Below are 13,176 nucleotides of genomic sequence, written 5' to 3'. Positions count from 1 at the left end.
AGATATCCCAAGAGCAGGCTGACTGTCTTCCCCATTCCCACCTTTCCAGTAGCTGCTGCAAGAAGGGACAGACACTGCTGCAGAGAACTTGCCACGGCGTTTCATGCTGCGGCTGTTGGGGCCAGGCTGCACGCTCCATTCTGGGGAAGAGTGAGGATTCCTGATCATCGGTCTTAACAGGGGACTGTCCAGTGGGTACCTGGATAGGCTGCCAGGAGTAGGGTGGAGTGGGGTTAGAGTAGTGCTCCTGTTGACGGTGTGTGGGTTCCTTAAGGGTGCGCGTGCTGTAGTCTGCGTGCATGCTGTAGTCTGCGTGTATGCTGTAGTCTGGGTGCATGTCTGGTTTTTTTCTCCTCATCACTAATCAGTCTTGTGTAACCAGGTTGGCCCTGCTTCCTGCCTACGGGCTAGGGGTGTATCACTGGAGCTGCAAACGGGGTGATAGGGCGTCAGCAGCTTTCCCACACACAAGAGCTTCCTGACACCCAGCGCCTTATCTCCAGCCAACCTGTGGCTCCTCCAGGGATCCTGGGACTCAGGCTCACACTCCAGCATGGTGGGCTTTGCCCTTCTGGTGGTGCTGTCCTTTGGAGGCACCTTGGAACAGGGGTGCAACAGAGTTAAGGGAGTGCCATCTGTTGCATGGATACCTTGCTGCCACTCTTGTCCACCTTCCTGGGGCAAAATCCTGGGATGGGTCTTTATTTAAGAAGACAAAAGGGAGAGAGAATGCATAGAGGCCAGGAGCAGTGGCTCATGTCTGTAATCCCAGCACTTTGGGAGGCCAAGGGGGGGTGGATCACTTGAGGTCAGGAGTTCGAGACCAGCCCGGCCAACATAGTGAAATGCTATCTCTACTAAAAATACAAAAAAATTAGCTGGCTGTGGCAGCAGGAGCCTGTAATCCCAACTACTCAGGAGGCTGAGGCAGGAGAATCGCTTGAACCCAGGAGTTGGAGGTTGAAGTTAACCAAGATCACACTACTGCACTCCAGCCTGGGCAACAGAGGGAGACTCTGTCTAAAAAAAAAAAAAAAAGAATGCATAGAAGTTGTCTGTGTGACCCTGGGCAAGTCATTTCCCCTCCTTCCCTCCTTGGGAGTCAGCTCCTTGCCTGTGAACGGGGACAGTGCTTCTCCCTTACAAAGCTGTTGTGAGAATTAAAGTAGAAAATGCACCTGTGGTGGTTGTTGGTAGTGAGTGGTTCCCCCAATCCTGACTCCCCTGCAGGATGAGGCCTGGGCCCAGGGACAGGGGATGGGCTGGCAGAGGATGCCCGTCCTAGAGAGGAACCTTCTTGGCAGACGTGGAGACTTAGCTAAGCAAGAGTCCAAGATCTAAGTTTGAGGGTGCCTCTTACACCCTGCAGCCATGAGTCTGCAGCTGGGTCAAGTGGCCTTTCTAAGCTTCAGTTCCTTATCGGTAAAGCCTGGGCAGTGGTGCCCAGCGTCTTTCACAGGACACAGTGTGAGTGCAGATGGAGACCCGCTGAGCAATCTGCTGGGGTGAAATTCATGGGGAGCACCCCTCCAGAGAGGGATGGCTCGCACAGGGCCCTCAGCCCAGCCCCTTGCAGGCTGGACCTTGAAGAGTGAGGCTCTGAGGTGAGACATGAGCACCTGGTTCCTGGCCTGCACCTGCGTCTGCACCTGTGTCTGCTCGGGAGTCTCTGTCTCGGGGGATGGACGAGGTGAGGGCTGGGCACTAGTGTCTGTATGAGGTGTGTGGAGAACTAGGGCATGTTTGGGGGACTGGTTTGTCCGATGTTGAGACCCTAGGGAAAGGTTTGGCCCAAACTGTGCTGGGGCATGTCCTCTAGGGGTCAGCCTGGACCTCAGTCTCTATTCTCCCTACCTTTACCTTCCTACCTTCAGTCCCCACACCAACCCTAGTCTCCCTTCCTTCACCCTCTTGACGCCTCTCTAAGTCTGACTTGCCCGTGTACCATGGGTCAGAGCCCGCCACTTCCCAGGCCTCCCAGTGCTTCCCTGGGCAGATTCTGGGATCATTCAGTGGTGACTGCCCTGCTAGGGTGTCAGCTGTCAGATCCCTTCACAACCCCCCAACTGAACTCTGCCCTGAAGCACTCACGGTGGGCTCCCAACTGTCACTGTCTCCAGGGCCAAGGGCCAAACTTCACCTGCCTCACCAACAACAATCTCAGGATCGATTGCCACTGGTCTGCCCCAGAGCTGGGCCAGGGCTCCAGCCCCAGGCTCCTCTTCATTAGGTGAGCGTGGAGGGCCATGCCCACCTGGACAGGGATGAGGGTGAGGTCCCCAGGATGGCAGCAGCTACACCACGACAGTGTAACAGCCCCCTGGTGCTGACACTTGCCCTTTCTAGCAAGCAGGCTCCTGGTGGCACACATAAGTGCATCTTGTGGGGCAGTGAGTGCACTGTCGTGCTTCCACCCAAGGCGGTGCTCCTGCCGTCTGACAATTTCATCATCACTTTCCACCACTGCACGTCTGGGAGGGAGCAGGTCAGCCTGGTGGAGCTGCAGTACCTGCCCTGGAGACACGGTATCAGCTATAGACCTGGGGCAGGGCCCCTTGCCAATAACATCCTGGCTGCTTGGGGGCTGGGGTCAGGGCCCTGCAGCCTGTGACCCCTGAGGCCCAGCGAGTGTTCTCAGTCCCTGCCAAGTGAGATCCAGGGCTGGGGGCAGGCTTGGCCCCTGGGAGAGGAGGGCACAAATGGTTACTGCAGGGGCAGGGTTTTGTAGAAAATAAAGATGCAGGGCTGCTAGTTTGGGGCAGGGGCTGGCACTTGAGTCATGTGAAATGCACTTCAGTCATACCAGGAAGGACTCCAATAAGATGCTGGGAAGGACTTCCAGCAGCAGACTGTGAAGGAAAGGGAACACAAGATTTAGAAACCACCTAGTCTAGCTGCAGAGGCCAGAGGAAGTCATTGCTGTCCTGTCCCGCCTGGGGCTTTTCTGGACCAGTCTCCCTGTGAGGTGCCTGGTCTGAGAGGGCCTGGACCATGCCCCACCCCTTGGGTGTGTTGACTGACACACCCAGACCCATGGGGCTTCAGCCTTAGGTAGATTCACTCTGTTCCAGTGAAGCTGGACCCGCTCTCTGACTTGCAGAGCATCCTGACCTGGAGCATCAGTCCTGCCTTGGAGCTGATGACCACACTTCTCAGCTATGAGCTGGGCTTCAAGAGGCAGGAGAGGTAACACTTTGACTGGCTTCCCCTGGGGTCCTCTCTCCTGGGAGCAGCAGTCCAGGGCAGACTCCCCACTCTAAACAAGGAGATGTCAACTTGGAGTGATGAGGAGGGGAGGAACTGGAGCCAGGTGTGTGTGTGAACACACACATGCTGACATGCACCTGTGTGTGCTTTGTGTGTGTGTGTGAGTAGGGTGAGTGTGCCTGTGTCTCTGTGAGTGCGTGCACATGAGTGTGCATGTATGTATGTGTGCACACACGTGTGCACTGAGGCTGCTCACAGCCCTTGGCCCTTCCTGCCCACAGGCCCTCTGATCCCACCCTGGGGGCGGCCAGGCAACACCTTTGTTGGTGTGTCTGTCTTTCTCCTGCTGACTAGCCTGACCTACCTCCTGTTCAAGCTGTCGCCCAGGTAGGTAGCTGATGTGTGTGTGTGTGTGTGTGTGTGTGCGCGTGTGTGTACATGTGTGAGCGGGCAAGAGTGTACATGTTAGTGTATGTGTGCAGATGTGTGACTGTGTGCATGTGTGAGTGTGTGCATGTGTGACTGTGTGCAGGTGTGAGTGTGTGGTGGGTGAGTGTGTGCATGTGTGAGTGTGCAGATGTGTGACTGTGTGCATGTGTAGTGTGTGGTGGGTGAGTGTATGTGTGCAGATGTGTGTCTGTGTGCATGTGTAGTATGGGGTGGGTGGGCCGTCTAGGGCCACCCTTGTCTGGTTCCTCCCCTCCCCTCTCCACTGTCTGGTCCTGGACGGGGTGGGCTTTTCCAGTCTCCACCCTGGTCCAGAAGAGGGTTCTCAAGTTGCCAGGGGAGAGAAGGGAAGGGGGATCTGAAGCAGAGGCTGAAGATAAGGGCAGCTTGGTCCTGACCAGACCCAGAGTCACCGAGATCAAGAGCCGGAGGTTCTAGTCTCCTGCCTCTGGAGGAGCTTGGTTTGTTCTTTTGTTCACACGTTATATGAAAGGTCAGTTGGGGCATCTGGTATGCACAGGACCCTGTTCTCACCCTGGCCGATGCCTTAGAGAACAAGATGGACAAGGACCCTCCTTAAATAAACCTTCATGCCTCATGCACCACATGTCCGGTTACAAAAGGGGGTGCAGGGGCCATGTCAGGCCTCAGATGTGAGGAAGAGGGTGTGGGGAGAGGGGTGTTGGGTGGGGCTAAGCGGGAGGGTGCTTGGCTTCTCCTTGGAGCAAAGGAAAGTGTGAAACTGTAACGCGACCTAGTTTATGTTTTGAGGAATGGATTGCTGGGAAAAGGGGACATGGGGGACCTGCTGGGGGCCAGCGGGGTGCCCACAGGGAGATGATTTGGCGTGAGCCAGTGAAAGAAGTGGAGATAGAGCAAGGTGGAGGGAATTGCAGGGTCTTAGGGGGAGAAATAGAGGGGACGTGTGGCTGGATGAGATATGAGCGGTGACCCCTGAGGTGGGGAAATGGGGCACAGCCTTGCGGGGAGGTTGGCGAGGTCTATTTGCACCTGTTGGGTTGGAGCCCCAGGTGACATCCTTGTGGGAGGGTCAGTGGATCTTTGGCAGCAAGTCTGGTGCTCAAGGAGACACTGGGTGGGGTGGCAGCCACAGAACTTCTGCTGATGTCAAAGACGAGGTTCCTGGAGGTGCTGGCTCCGTCTGCGGGCTGAGGACCCGGCTGGTAACTCCCATTCTGAACCCACCATTGGAGGTCATGCTGTAAAGGACACCTGCCTCAGTATAAATCAGTTCTGTGTGGCCGTTAGGCAAGGAGGCCCAGTTGGGTCCTGCCCTGAGAGTGGGTTGGGATGTGATGAGATGGGAGAGAGGCAGTGGCAGGGATGAGATGGGCGGGCCTCCTGCTGATGGAAGGAAGCTCAGCCTCTGTGGTGACCTCAGGCCCCCTGCGTCCCCATAGGCCTCTGACTGGCCTCTCCTGGCCTCAGGGTGAAGAAAAACTTCTACCAGAATGTGTCCTCTCCAGCAGTGTTCTTCCAGCCCTCTACAGTGTGCACAATGGGAACTTCCAGGTGTGTGCAGAGACCATGGCAGGGCGTTGGGGGCAGGTGTTGCCCAGAGCTCCGGCTTGCCCGAGATGTTGGCTTTCAAGAGGGTTGGCGGCCAGTATGGGAGCCTTGTCAGTGCTTGGAGCCTTTTTTGTATATTCAGTGTATTTCAATTTATACGCTGTGTCTCCAGTGGGGAAAAACTAGCTTTATTCTCCAATGCTGATTTCTTTTTGTTCTCATGTCTCCAGTTTCACTGTTGATGGAAAAATGTAAATTTCTCATGACTTATCTCTGTCCCCTCTGGTTTGCGGCTGTCTGCACCCACCATGTGCCTCACCTCCTCCTTCTGCGAAGGTGTCTGTCCTGTGGCCGTGGGGAAGGGTCTGTGGTGTGTGCGCTGCCCTTGGGGCTCTCACTGCCTCTGGGCTCCTGCTCTGCCTGGTCCCCTGGTCCCTACGGATCGCATGCTGGCACCACAGCTGAGGAGTGGGCTCTTCACTTCCCCCTCTGTTGCCCTGTTGGGCCCCCACAGCCCAGGCACCAGTGAACAACTTGGGGGTTCCATCAGCCCCTCCCCTCCCTGCTGGGCTGGCGGTTCATGCCCCCTGGGTGGGAGGAGGGGGAGAGGGAGGGCTCCAGTGAGTGGTCCCTGGTTGTTCCCCTCAGACTCCTCACTTTGGGCAAAGGACAAGAAGCAGTGAGGGCCCCTCCCTGGGTTCTGGGCCAAGCTGACCCCTCTTCTCCAGGATCTTCCCTCCCTGTGCCTTAGGGCATCCCTGGGCCCTGTGTGGCAAGGATGTCCCCTCCGCACCGCAGCTCCAACTTACTATGCAGAGAAATCCTTTTCTCTCTCAATGAGGAGCCTAGTTTTCAAGATTTTTGTCCAAATGTTCAATTTGAACCCTAAACTGGGCACCTGGCTCTTGGCAGAGTCTCCCCTTTTCCCCAAGGTGGTAGGTGTGACCGTCACGAGCCTGGGCAGCTGAGTACAAGGCTGAGCAGGACACAGATAGTGACTGTCCCCTGGACTGTCATCCTGTTATAGGCACCAGCTCTTCCCTAGAGAACAAGGGCACCTGCCAGTTGTTATTTAGACCCTCGGGTGGGGATCTGGTGCCGTAGGTTTGTCTCCAGGGAGCAGTGCAGTGACGGAGGGTGTGTTGTGTGTTTAGGGAGCAGTGCAGTGACGGAGGGTGTGGTGTGTGTGATGCATGGGATGGAGGCTCCTGGTCCCACCAAGGGAACAGCTTCCTTTTGGAGGTGGGGGCCTCCTGTGGCCCCACAGAAGGATCTAGGTCTGCTGGCCGTAGCCCAGTGCTTTGAAAGTCACCAGTCCTGACAGTGACTCGTGTGTGTGTGTGTGTTTGTGTGTATGTCTGTGTGTGTGGCTGTGTGTGTGTGTTGGGAATGCCCAGTCTCTGTAGCTGCTGAAAGGCCCTGAGGCACATGCTGTCAGGAGTTGGCTCTGTCCTGAGCAGATATCACCATCTGTACCTTGGTTTAGGCTGCTGTGAGCACCAGGCCCTGTGCTGGGGGAGTGGTGAGAGGCCTGAAGGGACTCAACATCCCATGATGAGGCTGAGCTGGCACATGGAGGAAAGACAGAATGTTCAAGACACAGGCACTCCTTGGCCTCTGGGTGTGGACTTCAGAAGGGCTTCCTGGAGGAGGAGGGAGGCTGGGCTTGCCAGAAAGGAGGCAGCTGCTCCCAGGATGAGTTCTGAACATGCTGCCTGAGCCCTTCGCTCCTCCCACACTCTGTTCCAGACTTGGATGGGGGCCCACAGGGCAGGTGTGCTGCTGAGCCAGGACTGTGCTGGCACCCCACGAGGAGCCTTGGAGCCCTGCATCCAGGAGGCCACTGCACTGCTCACTTGTGGCCCAGTGGGTCCTTGGAAATCTGTGGTCCTGGAGGAGGAGCAGGAGGGCGCTGGGACCAGCCTCTGGGGCAACCTGAGCTCAGAGGATGTGCTGCCAGCAGGGTGTAAGGAGTGGAGGGCACAGCCGTTTGCCTATCTGCTACAGGAGGACTGGGCCCCCATGTGCCCCACCAGGCCAGCTCCCCCAGACTCAGAGGGCAGCAGTAACAGCAGTGACTACTGAGCCTCGAGCTGCTACGGGGGATGCCACCCCTCAGCCCTCCCAGGAAACACACAGAGCCCTGGGCCCATCCCAGCCCTGGCCTGTGGCCTTTTCTGTGACCATCAGGGCTTGGAGACCCAGCAAGGAGATGCCTGGGTGCTGGCTGGTCACTGCCAGAGGTCCGGGCTGCATGAGGACCTCTAGGGCACGTTGCTCCCTTCTGTCCTCAGCAAGGCTTGGTCCTGGACGTTCTAGGTCCCTGACTTGCCATATGCATCATGTCCATTTTGGGAAAATGGACTTAAGTCTCTGGAACCCTTGTCTGGGACTGAACCTCCTGAGAACGGGCCCTAGTAGTGGTCGCAGGTCCTCTCTGGATGGAGGCTCAGGGGCAGCTTCAGGGAGGAAGGATCCCTCTGCTCAGTGCCTGTGGGGAGGAACCTCTACCCTCAGCATCCTGCCCACAGGTTTCTCCTTCTGCTGTCCCTTTTCTTTATCCCTGACCTCTCTGAGAAGAAGGTTATGGTCTCTCAGCTGTTCCGCCCTCATCCCCTTAAAGGGCCAGCCAGGGCCCAGTGGACACAGGTAAGGCACCATGACCACCCGGTGTGACCTGTTTGTGCCTTCCTGAGGCACCTTTCTAGAGATTAAAAGGGGCTTAATGGCTGTTCCAAAGTGCAGATGGCTGGGAAGAGGGGCCAGAGGAGGAGTGAGGGGTGAGGTTTGGCCAGCCCTGGGCTTTCTGGGCTCTAGGGACAGCGTGGTGGAGGCTCAATGACACTTTTGGGGACAGCAGGGTGGAGGCTCAGGGACAGCTCTGGAGACAGCAGGGTGGAAGTTCAGGGGCAGCCCCAGGGACAGCAGGGTGGAGGCTCAGGGACAGCTCTGGGCTGAGCTCAGGGTGTAGACTCAGGGACAGCTCTGGGCTGAGCTCAGGGTGTAGGCTCAGGGACAGCTCTGGGCTGAGCTCAGGGTGGAGGCTCAGGGGCAGCTTCAGGGACAGCAGGGTGGAGGCTCAGGGACAGCTCTGGGCTGAGCTCAGGGTGGAGGCTCAGGGACAGCTCTGGGCTGAGCTCAGGGTGGAGGCTCAGGGGCAGCTTTAGGGACAGCAGGGTGGAGGCTCAGGGACAGCTCCTGGGAGGCCAGCGCCCTTCTTCCTCGTTGTCCTCATCCTCCCATCTGCTCCAGGAAACTGAGAGCTGAGGCTGGAGCTCCCAGACAGTCAGTGCTGGAAGTGACCATCCAGCAGTGATGGTGGCCTGTGAAGGGTCCTGCTTCTGTCCTCAGCCTCTCATGGGGTGGGCTTGGGGAGGAGCTGTGGTCTGGAGAGAGCGGCAGATGGAGCAGAACGTGCCTGCATTTGTTTCCTAGGGCTGCTGTAACAAAGTGCCACAAAATGGGTAGCTTAGAACCATAGAGATTTGTTGTCTTAGTTCCGAAGTCCAGAAGTTGGAAATAAAGATGTTGGCAGTGTTCCTGACTACAGGTTCTTAGGCTCCCATGAAACAGAAGTTGATACAACGCCAAGCAAGCTTCCCAGACAAGGCTTTATTAAGTCTTATGCCCCTAAAGGTTGGGCAGAAAAGAGACATATTAAGTCTTGTGCCCTAAAGGTTGGCCAGGAGGAAGGATTCTTGGCTGGCTCCCCAAGGGGAGTGCGTTGTGGTGTCCTGAGGGTGACATGCATAATTTATGAGTTAGGTGAGTGTCATTACACGTATGGGGTGGAGTGAAGGCTGCTCAGATGCAGTAAAGAATCATGCTAACACATACGTTGCGTGATCAGAAAATAGCTGAAAAGCCCATACCTGGGTGGGGACTTTAGTATTATAATGAGGCCAGGGGTAAGGATTGGTCATTCTCCTGGCCTCGTGCACAACAGGGTGATGGAGTCAACTCCCTTGAGTAAGACTTACGGCGAGATGCTGCTTATCTTAGTTTATTTCAGACGGTTGGCAAGGTCTGGCCAGCGAGTATGGCACCTGGAGGGTGGTGCTGCAAGGTCTGGTGGTCAGCGGGCACGTATGGAACAACACGTTAGTGGGGGTGGGCCGAGTCCCATTCTACTCTGTCTCAGCAGGGCCATGCTCCCTCTGAAGGCACTAGGGAAGTATCCGTTTCGGGCCTCTCTTCAGCTTCTGTTAGTTTCTTGGCTTGTGACAGCAAAACTCCATTTTTTTTTTTTAAGATGGCGTCTTGGTCTGTCGCCCAGGCTGAAGTGCAGTGGTGTGATCTCAGCTCTCTGTAACCTCTGCCTCCCCGGTTCAAGTGATTCTCCTGCCTCCACCTCCGAGGTAGCTGGGATTACAGGCGCCAGCCACCATGCCCAGCTAATTTTTGTATTTTTAGTAGATACAGGATTTTGTCACGTTGGCCAGGCTGGTGTCAAATTCCTGGCCTCAAGTGATTGCCTGCCTCCACTTCCCAAAGTGCTGAGATTACAGACATAAGCCACTGCACCTGGGCATGTCATCTGTATATCTTTTTTGGTGAGGTGTCTAACTTTTAATTGGGTTGTTTTTCTTTTTGTTGTTAGAATTTGTTTGTATATTTTGCGCACAAGTCTTTTTCAGATTTGTTTTTTAAATATTTTCTCTCAGTCTGTGGCTTGTTTTTTGATTCTCTTAACTGGATATTTCACAGTGTAGTCATTTTAAATTTTAATAAAGTCCACATTATCATTTTTTTATCTTATGAACTGGCTTTTGGTATTGTATCTAAAGACTCATCACCAATCCAAAGTCATATGGATTTTCTTCAGTAACTTTTACAATTTTATATTTGAAAATTTAAGTCTACAGTCTATCTTGAATTATTTTTTAGGAGTGAGCTATGAAGTTTGTACCTACGTTCATTTTTTTCCCTATGGTTTCCGATTGTTCTGTCGCCATCTATGGAACAGACTTTTCTTTCCCCACTGAATATTTTTGCCCCTTTGACAAAAGCAGTTGACTGTATTTATTTGGGTCTTTTGGGCTCTGTATTCTATTCTGTTTATCTATTTGTCCATTCCTTCACCAATATCACTCTCTTCATTACTTTAGCTTTGTGGTAAAGCTAAAAGTAATGAGTGTACTGCTCCTAAACAAGGAGTATCTGCATTTATTTACATATTTTTTATTCTTCCCAACCATGATCCAAGGTTTTCTGAATGCATATTTGGATGTATTTTGTTACATTTATACTTAATAAATTCAATTTTGGGGGTGCTATTATAAATGGTAAATTTTTTTAAATTTCAAGTTCAAATTATTCCTATATATTATTGCTGATAGAAAGTCAGGCAGTGCATGGTGGCTCACTCATGTAATCCTAGCACTTTGGGAGGCTGAGTTGGGAGGATCACTTGAGCTTGGGAGTTCTAGACCAGCCTGGGCAACATAGTGAGACCCACCCCCTCCCCAGCAAAAAATAAAATAAAATAATTAAAACAAATCAATAAAAGAAAATCAGGTGGGGCTTGGCACGGCGGTTCACACCTGTAATCCCAGTGCTTTGGGAGGCTGAGGTTGGAGAATCTCTTGAACCCGGGAGCTGGAAGCTGAACCCAGGAACTGTGATTATGCCACTGTCCTCAAGCCTGGGTAACAGAATGAGACCCTGTCTCTAAAAAGAAAAGAAAGAAAATCAATTTAGTTTTGTCTACTGGCCATCTTCTTTTTCTTTCTTTCTTTCTTTTTTAATTTTTTGAGGAGTCTCGCTCTGTCGCCAGGCTGGAGTGCAGTGGCACAATCTCAGCTCACTGCAACCTCCGCCTCCCGGGTTCAAGCGATTCTCCTGCCTCAGCCTCCAGAGTAGCTGGGATTACAGGCACGCGCCATCATGCCTGGTAATTTTTGTATTTTTAGTAGAGACGAGGGTTCACCACGTTGGCCAGGCTGGTCTCGAACGCCTGACCTCAAGTGATCCGCCCGCCTCAGCCTCTCAAAGTGCTGAGATTACAGGCGTGAACTGGCCATCTTCTTTGATTACTATCTCAATGCGTTCCCGTCAAGGCACGGGATGGTGGTCTCCAGTTTAGTTGAAATTTCCAAAATCTCGGCCTGGAAAAATCCAGACGCTGATTTTCAGAGATTCTCCAGAGCTGCCGCGAGGGGGCGCCCGGCCCTGCCAAACCCGGAGGGCTGCGCGCGCGAACCGTGTCGGAACCGCACGGCGGCGTCTTGGGGCGTCCACTGTGAGGACGGAGCTTCCTCTCAGCACCCACCCACGAGGGGCCGGAGCTTTGGGGCACCCGGGGACACCTGGGGCCGCGTCCGCTGTGAGGACAGGGAGACGCTCAGGGACACCTGGGGCCGCCGGGGAGAAAGTGAGAAAAAGGCTTCCTGCCGCCGCTGTGAGTGCAGCGGAGCGAGCGCGGCGCATTTCCCGTCTGGCCATTTGTACCCGGACTTCACTTTGTACGAGCGTTCCTTCATGGAGGCTTGGGCGGCTCACCCCTAGCTCAGGACAAGATGCCGGTTACCGATGCGATTTTGTTTCTGGGGAGAGACCCTGGTCCCCGGAGAGGAGGAGGAACGTGGAGACGCCGTTGTGCCGTCTGTCGGGAGGCTGGGGACTGGCAGGGGCCACAGCCTGAGACCGAGGAAACAGACGCCCCCTGATCAGTGCTCGTGTTTTTGTTGTTGTTTTTTTTGTTTTTTTTTTTTTTGAGACGGAGTTTCGCTTCGGTTTCCCAGGCTGGAGTGCAATGGCACGATCTCGGCTCACTGCAACCTCCGCCTCCCGGGTTCAAGCGATTCTCCCGCCTCAGCCTCCCGAGTAGCTGGAATTACAGGGACCCGCCATCACGCCCAGCTAATTTTTTCTATTTTTAGTTGAGACGGGTTTCACTATGTTGGCCAGGCTGGTCTCGAACTCCTGACCCCAGGAAATCCACCCGCCTTAGCCTCCCAAAGTGTTGGGATTACAGGCATGAGCCATCTCGCCTGGCCAGTGCTTGGTGTTTTAAGGCTTATTTGTTAACGTAGTGGAAACAACGCAGGAAAATGGAAAAGTAGCACATTATGCTCACTGCACTGCACTCCAGTCTGGGCGACAGGGCGAGACCCTTTTTAAGAGTAAAAAGAAAAGAAAGAAAATAAATTGAGTTTTGTCTACTGGCCATTTTCTTTTTGTCTTTTTTTTTTTTTTTTTGAGACAGAGTCTTGCTCTGTCGCCCAGGCTGGAGTGCAGTGGTGCGATCTTGGCTCACTGCAACCTCCGCCTCCCGGGTTTAAGCAATTCTCCTGCCTCAGCCTCCGGAGTAGCTACAATTACAGGCGCCCACCACCACATCTGGCTAATTTTTGTATTTTTAGTAGGGATGGGGTTTCCTCATGTGGGCCAGGCTGGTCTCGAACTCCTGACCTCAGGTGATCCACCCACCTCTGCCTCCCAAAGTGGTGGGGTTACAGGCATGAGCCACCACGTCCAGCCTTTTTTCGGTTTGTTTTGTTTTAAGAGAGAAGGTCTTGCTCTGTCACCCAGGCTGGAGTGCAGTGGTGTGATCACAGCTCACTGCAGCCTCGATCTCCTGGGCTCCAGCAATCCTCCGGCCTCAGCCTCCCAAGTAGTTAGGAGTATAGGCACCAGCCACCATGCACAGCTAATTAAAAAAAAAAATTTGGCTGGGCGCAGTGGCTCACGCCTGTAATCCCAGGTGTGAATGACTTTGGGAGGCCTTGGTGGGGGGGGGGGGGATCACCTGAGGTCAGGAGTTCGAGACCAGCCTGGTCAACATGGCAAAACCCCGTCTCTACTAAAAATACAAAAATTAGCCATGCATGGTGGCGTGCGCCTGTAATCCCAGCTACTCGGGAGGCTGAGGCAGGAGAATTGTTTGAACTCTGGAGGTGGAGGTTGCAGTGAGCCAAGATCGCGCCATTGCACTCCAGCCTGGGCAATAAGAGTGAAACTCCGTCTCAAAAAAAAAAAAAAATTGGCACA

General features: G+C 54.1%; 1 protein-coding gene and 1 pseudogene across 1 annotated transcript; both read left to right on the top strand.

Annotated features, from left to right (window-relative positions):
- The first annotated feature begins 1,611 nt into the window (after positions 1 to 1,611).
- Positions 1,612 to 3,190, top strand: LOC104001142 (interleukin-9 receptor-like). The gene is made up of 4 exons (XM_009457864.3): positions 1,612 to 1,690; positions 2,128 to 2,230; positions 2,347 to 2,525; positions 3,072 to 3,190. Exons 1-4 carry the CDS (start codon positions 1,612 to 1,614, stop codon positions 3,188 to 3,190), a joined length of 480 nt encoding a protein of 159 aa, XP_009456139.1.
- Positions 3,191 to 3,424: 234 nt separating this feature from the next.
- Positions 3,425 to 7,503, top strand: LOC100610671 (interleukin-9 receptor-like; annotated as a pseudogene).
- Positions 7,504 to 13,176: the final 5,673 nt, after the last annotated feature.

This window comes from Pan troglodytes, chromosome 8, assembly GCF_028858775.2.
Source record: "Pan troglodytes isolate AG18354 chromosome 8, NHGRI_mPanTro3-v2.0_pri, whole genome shotgun sequence".
NCBI lineage: Eukaryota > Metazoa > Chordata > Mammalia > Primates > Hominidae > Pan > Pan troglodytes.
Note: the sequence above shows the minus strand (reverse complement) of the source record. Positions and strands in the feature narration are given on the sequence as shown.

Excerpts from the sequence above, each read along its gene's own strand:
- LOC104001142 (XM_009457864.3), top strand. The coding sequence starts at position 1,612 with ATGAGCACCTGGTTCCTGGCCTGCACCTGCGTCTGCACCTGTGTCTGC. Across the intron at positions 2,231-2,346 it reads CCCAGGCTCCTCTTCATTAG|CAAGCAGGCTCCTGGTGGCA; the intron begins GTGAGCGTGGAG and ends TGCCCTTTCTAG. Across the intron at positions 2,526-3,071 it reads GTACCTGCCCTGGAGACACG|TGAAGCTGGACCCGCTCTCT; the intron begins GTATCAGCTATA and ends ACTCTGTTCCAG.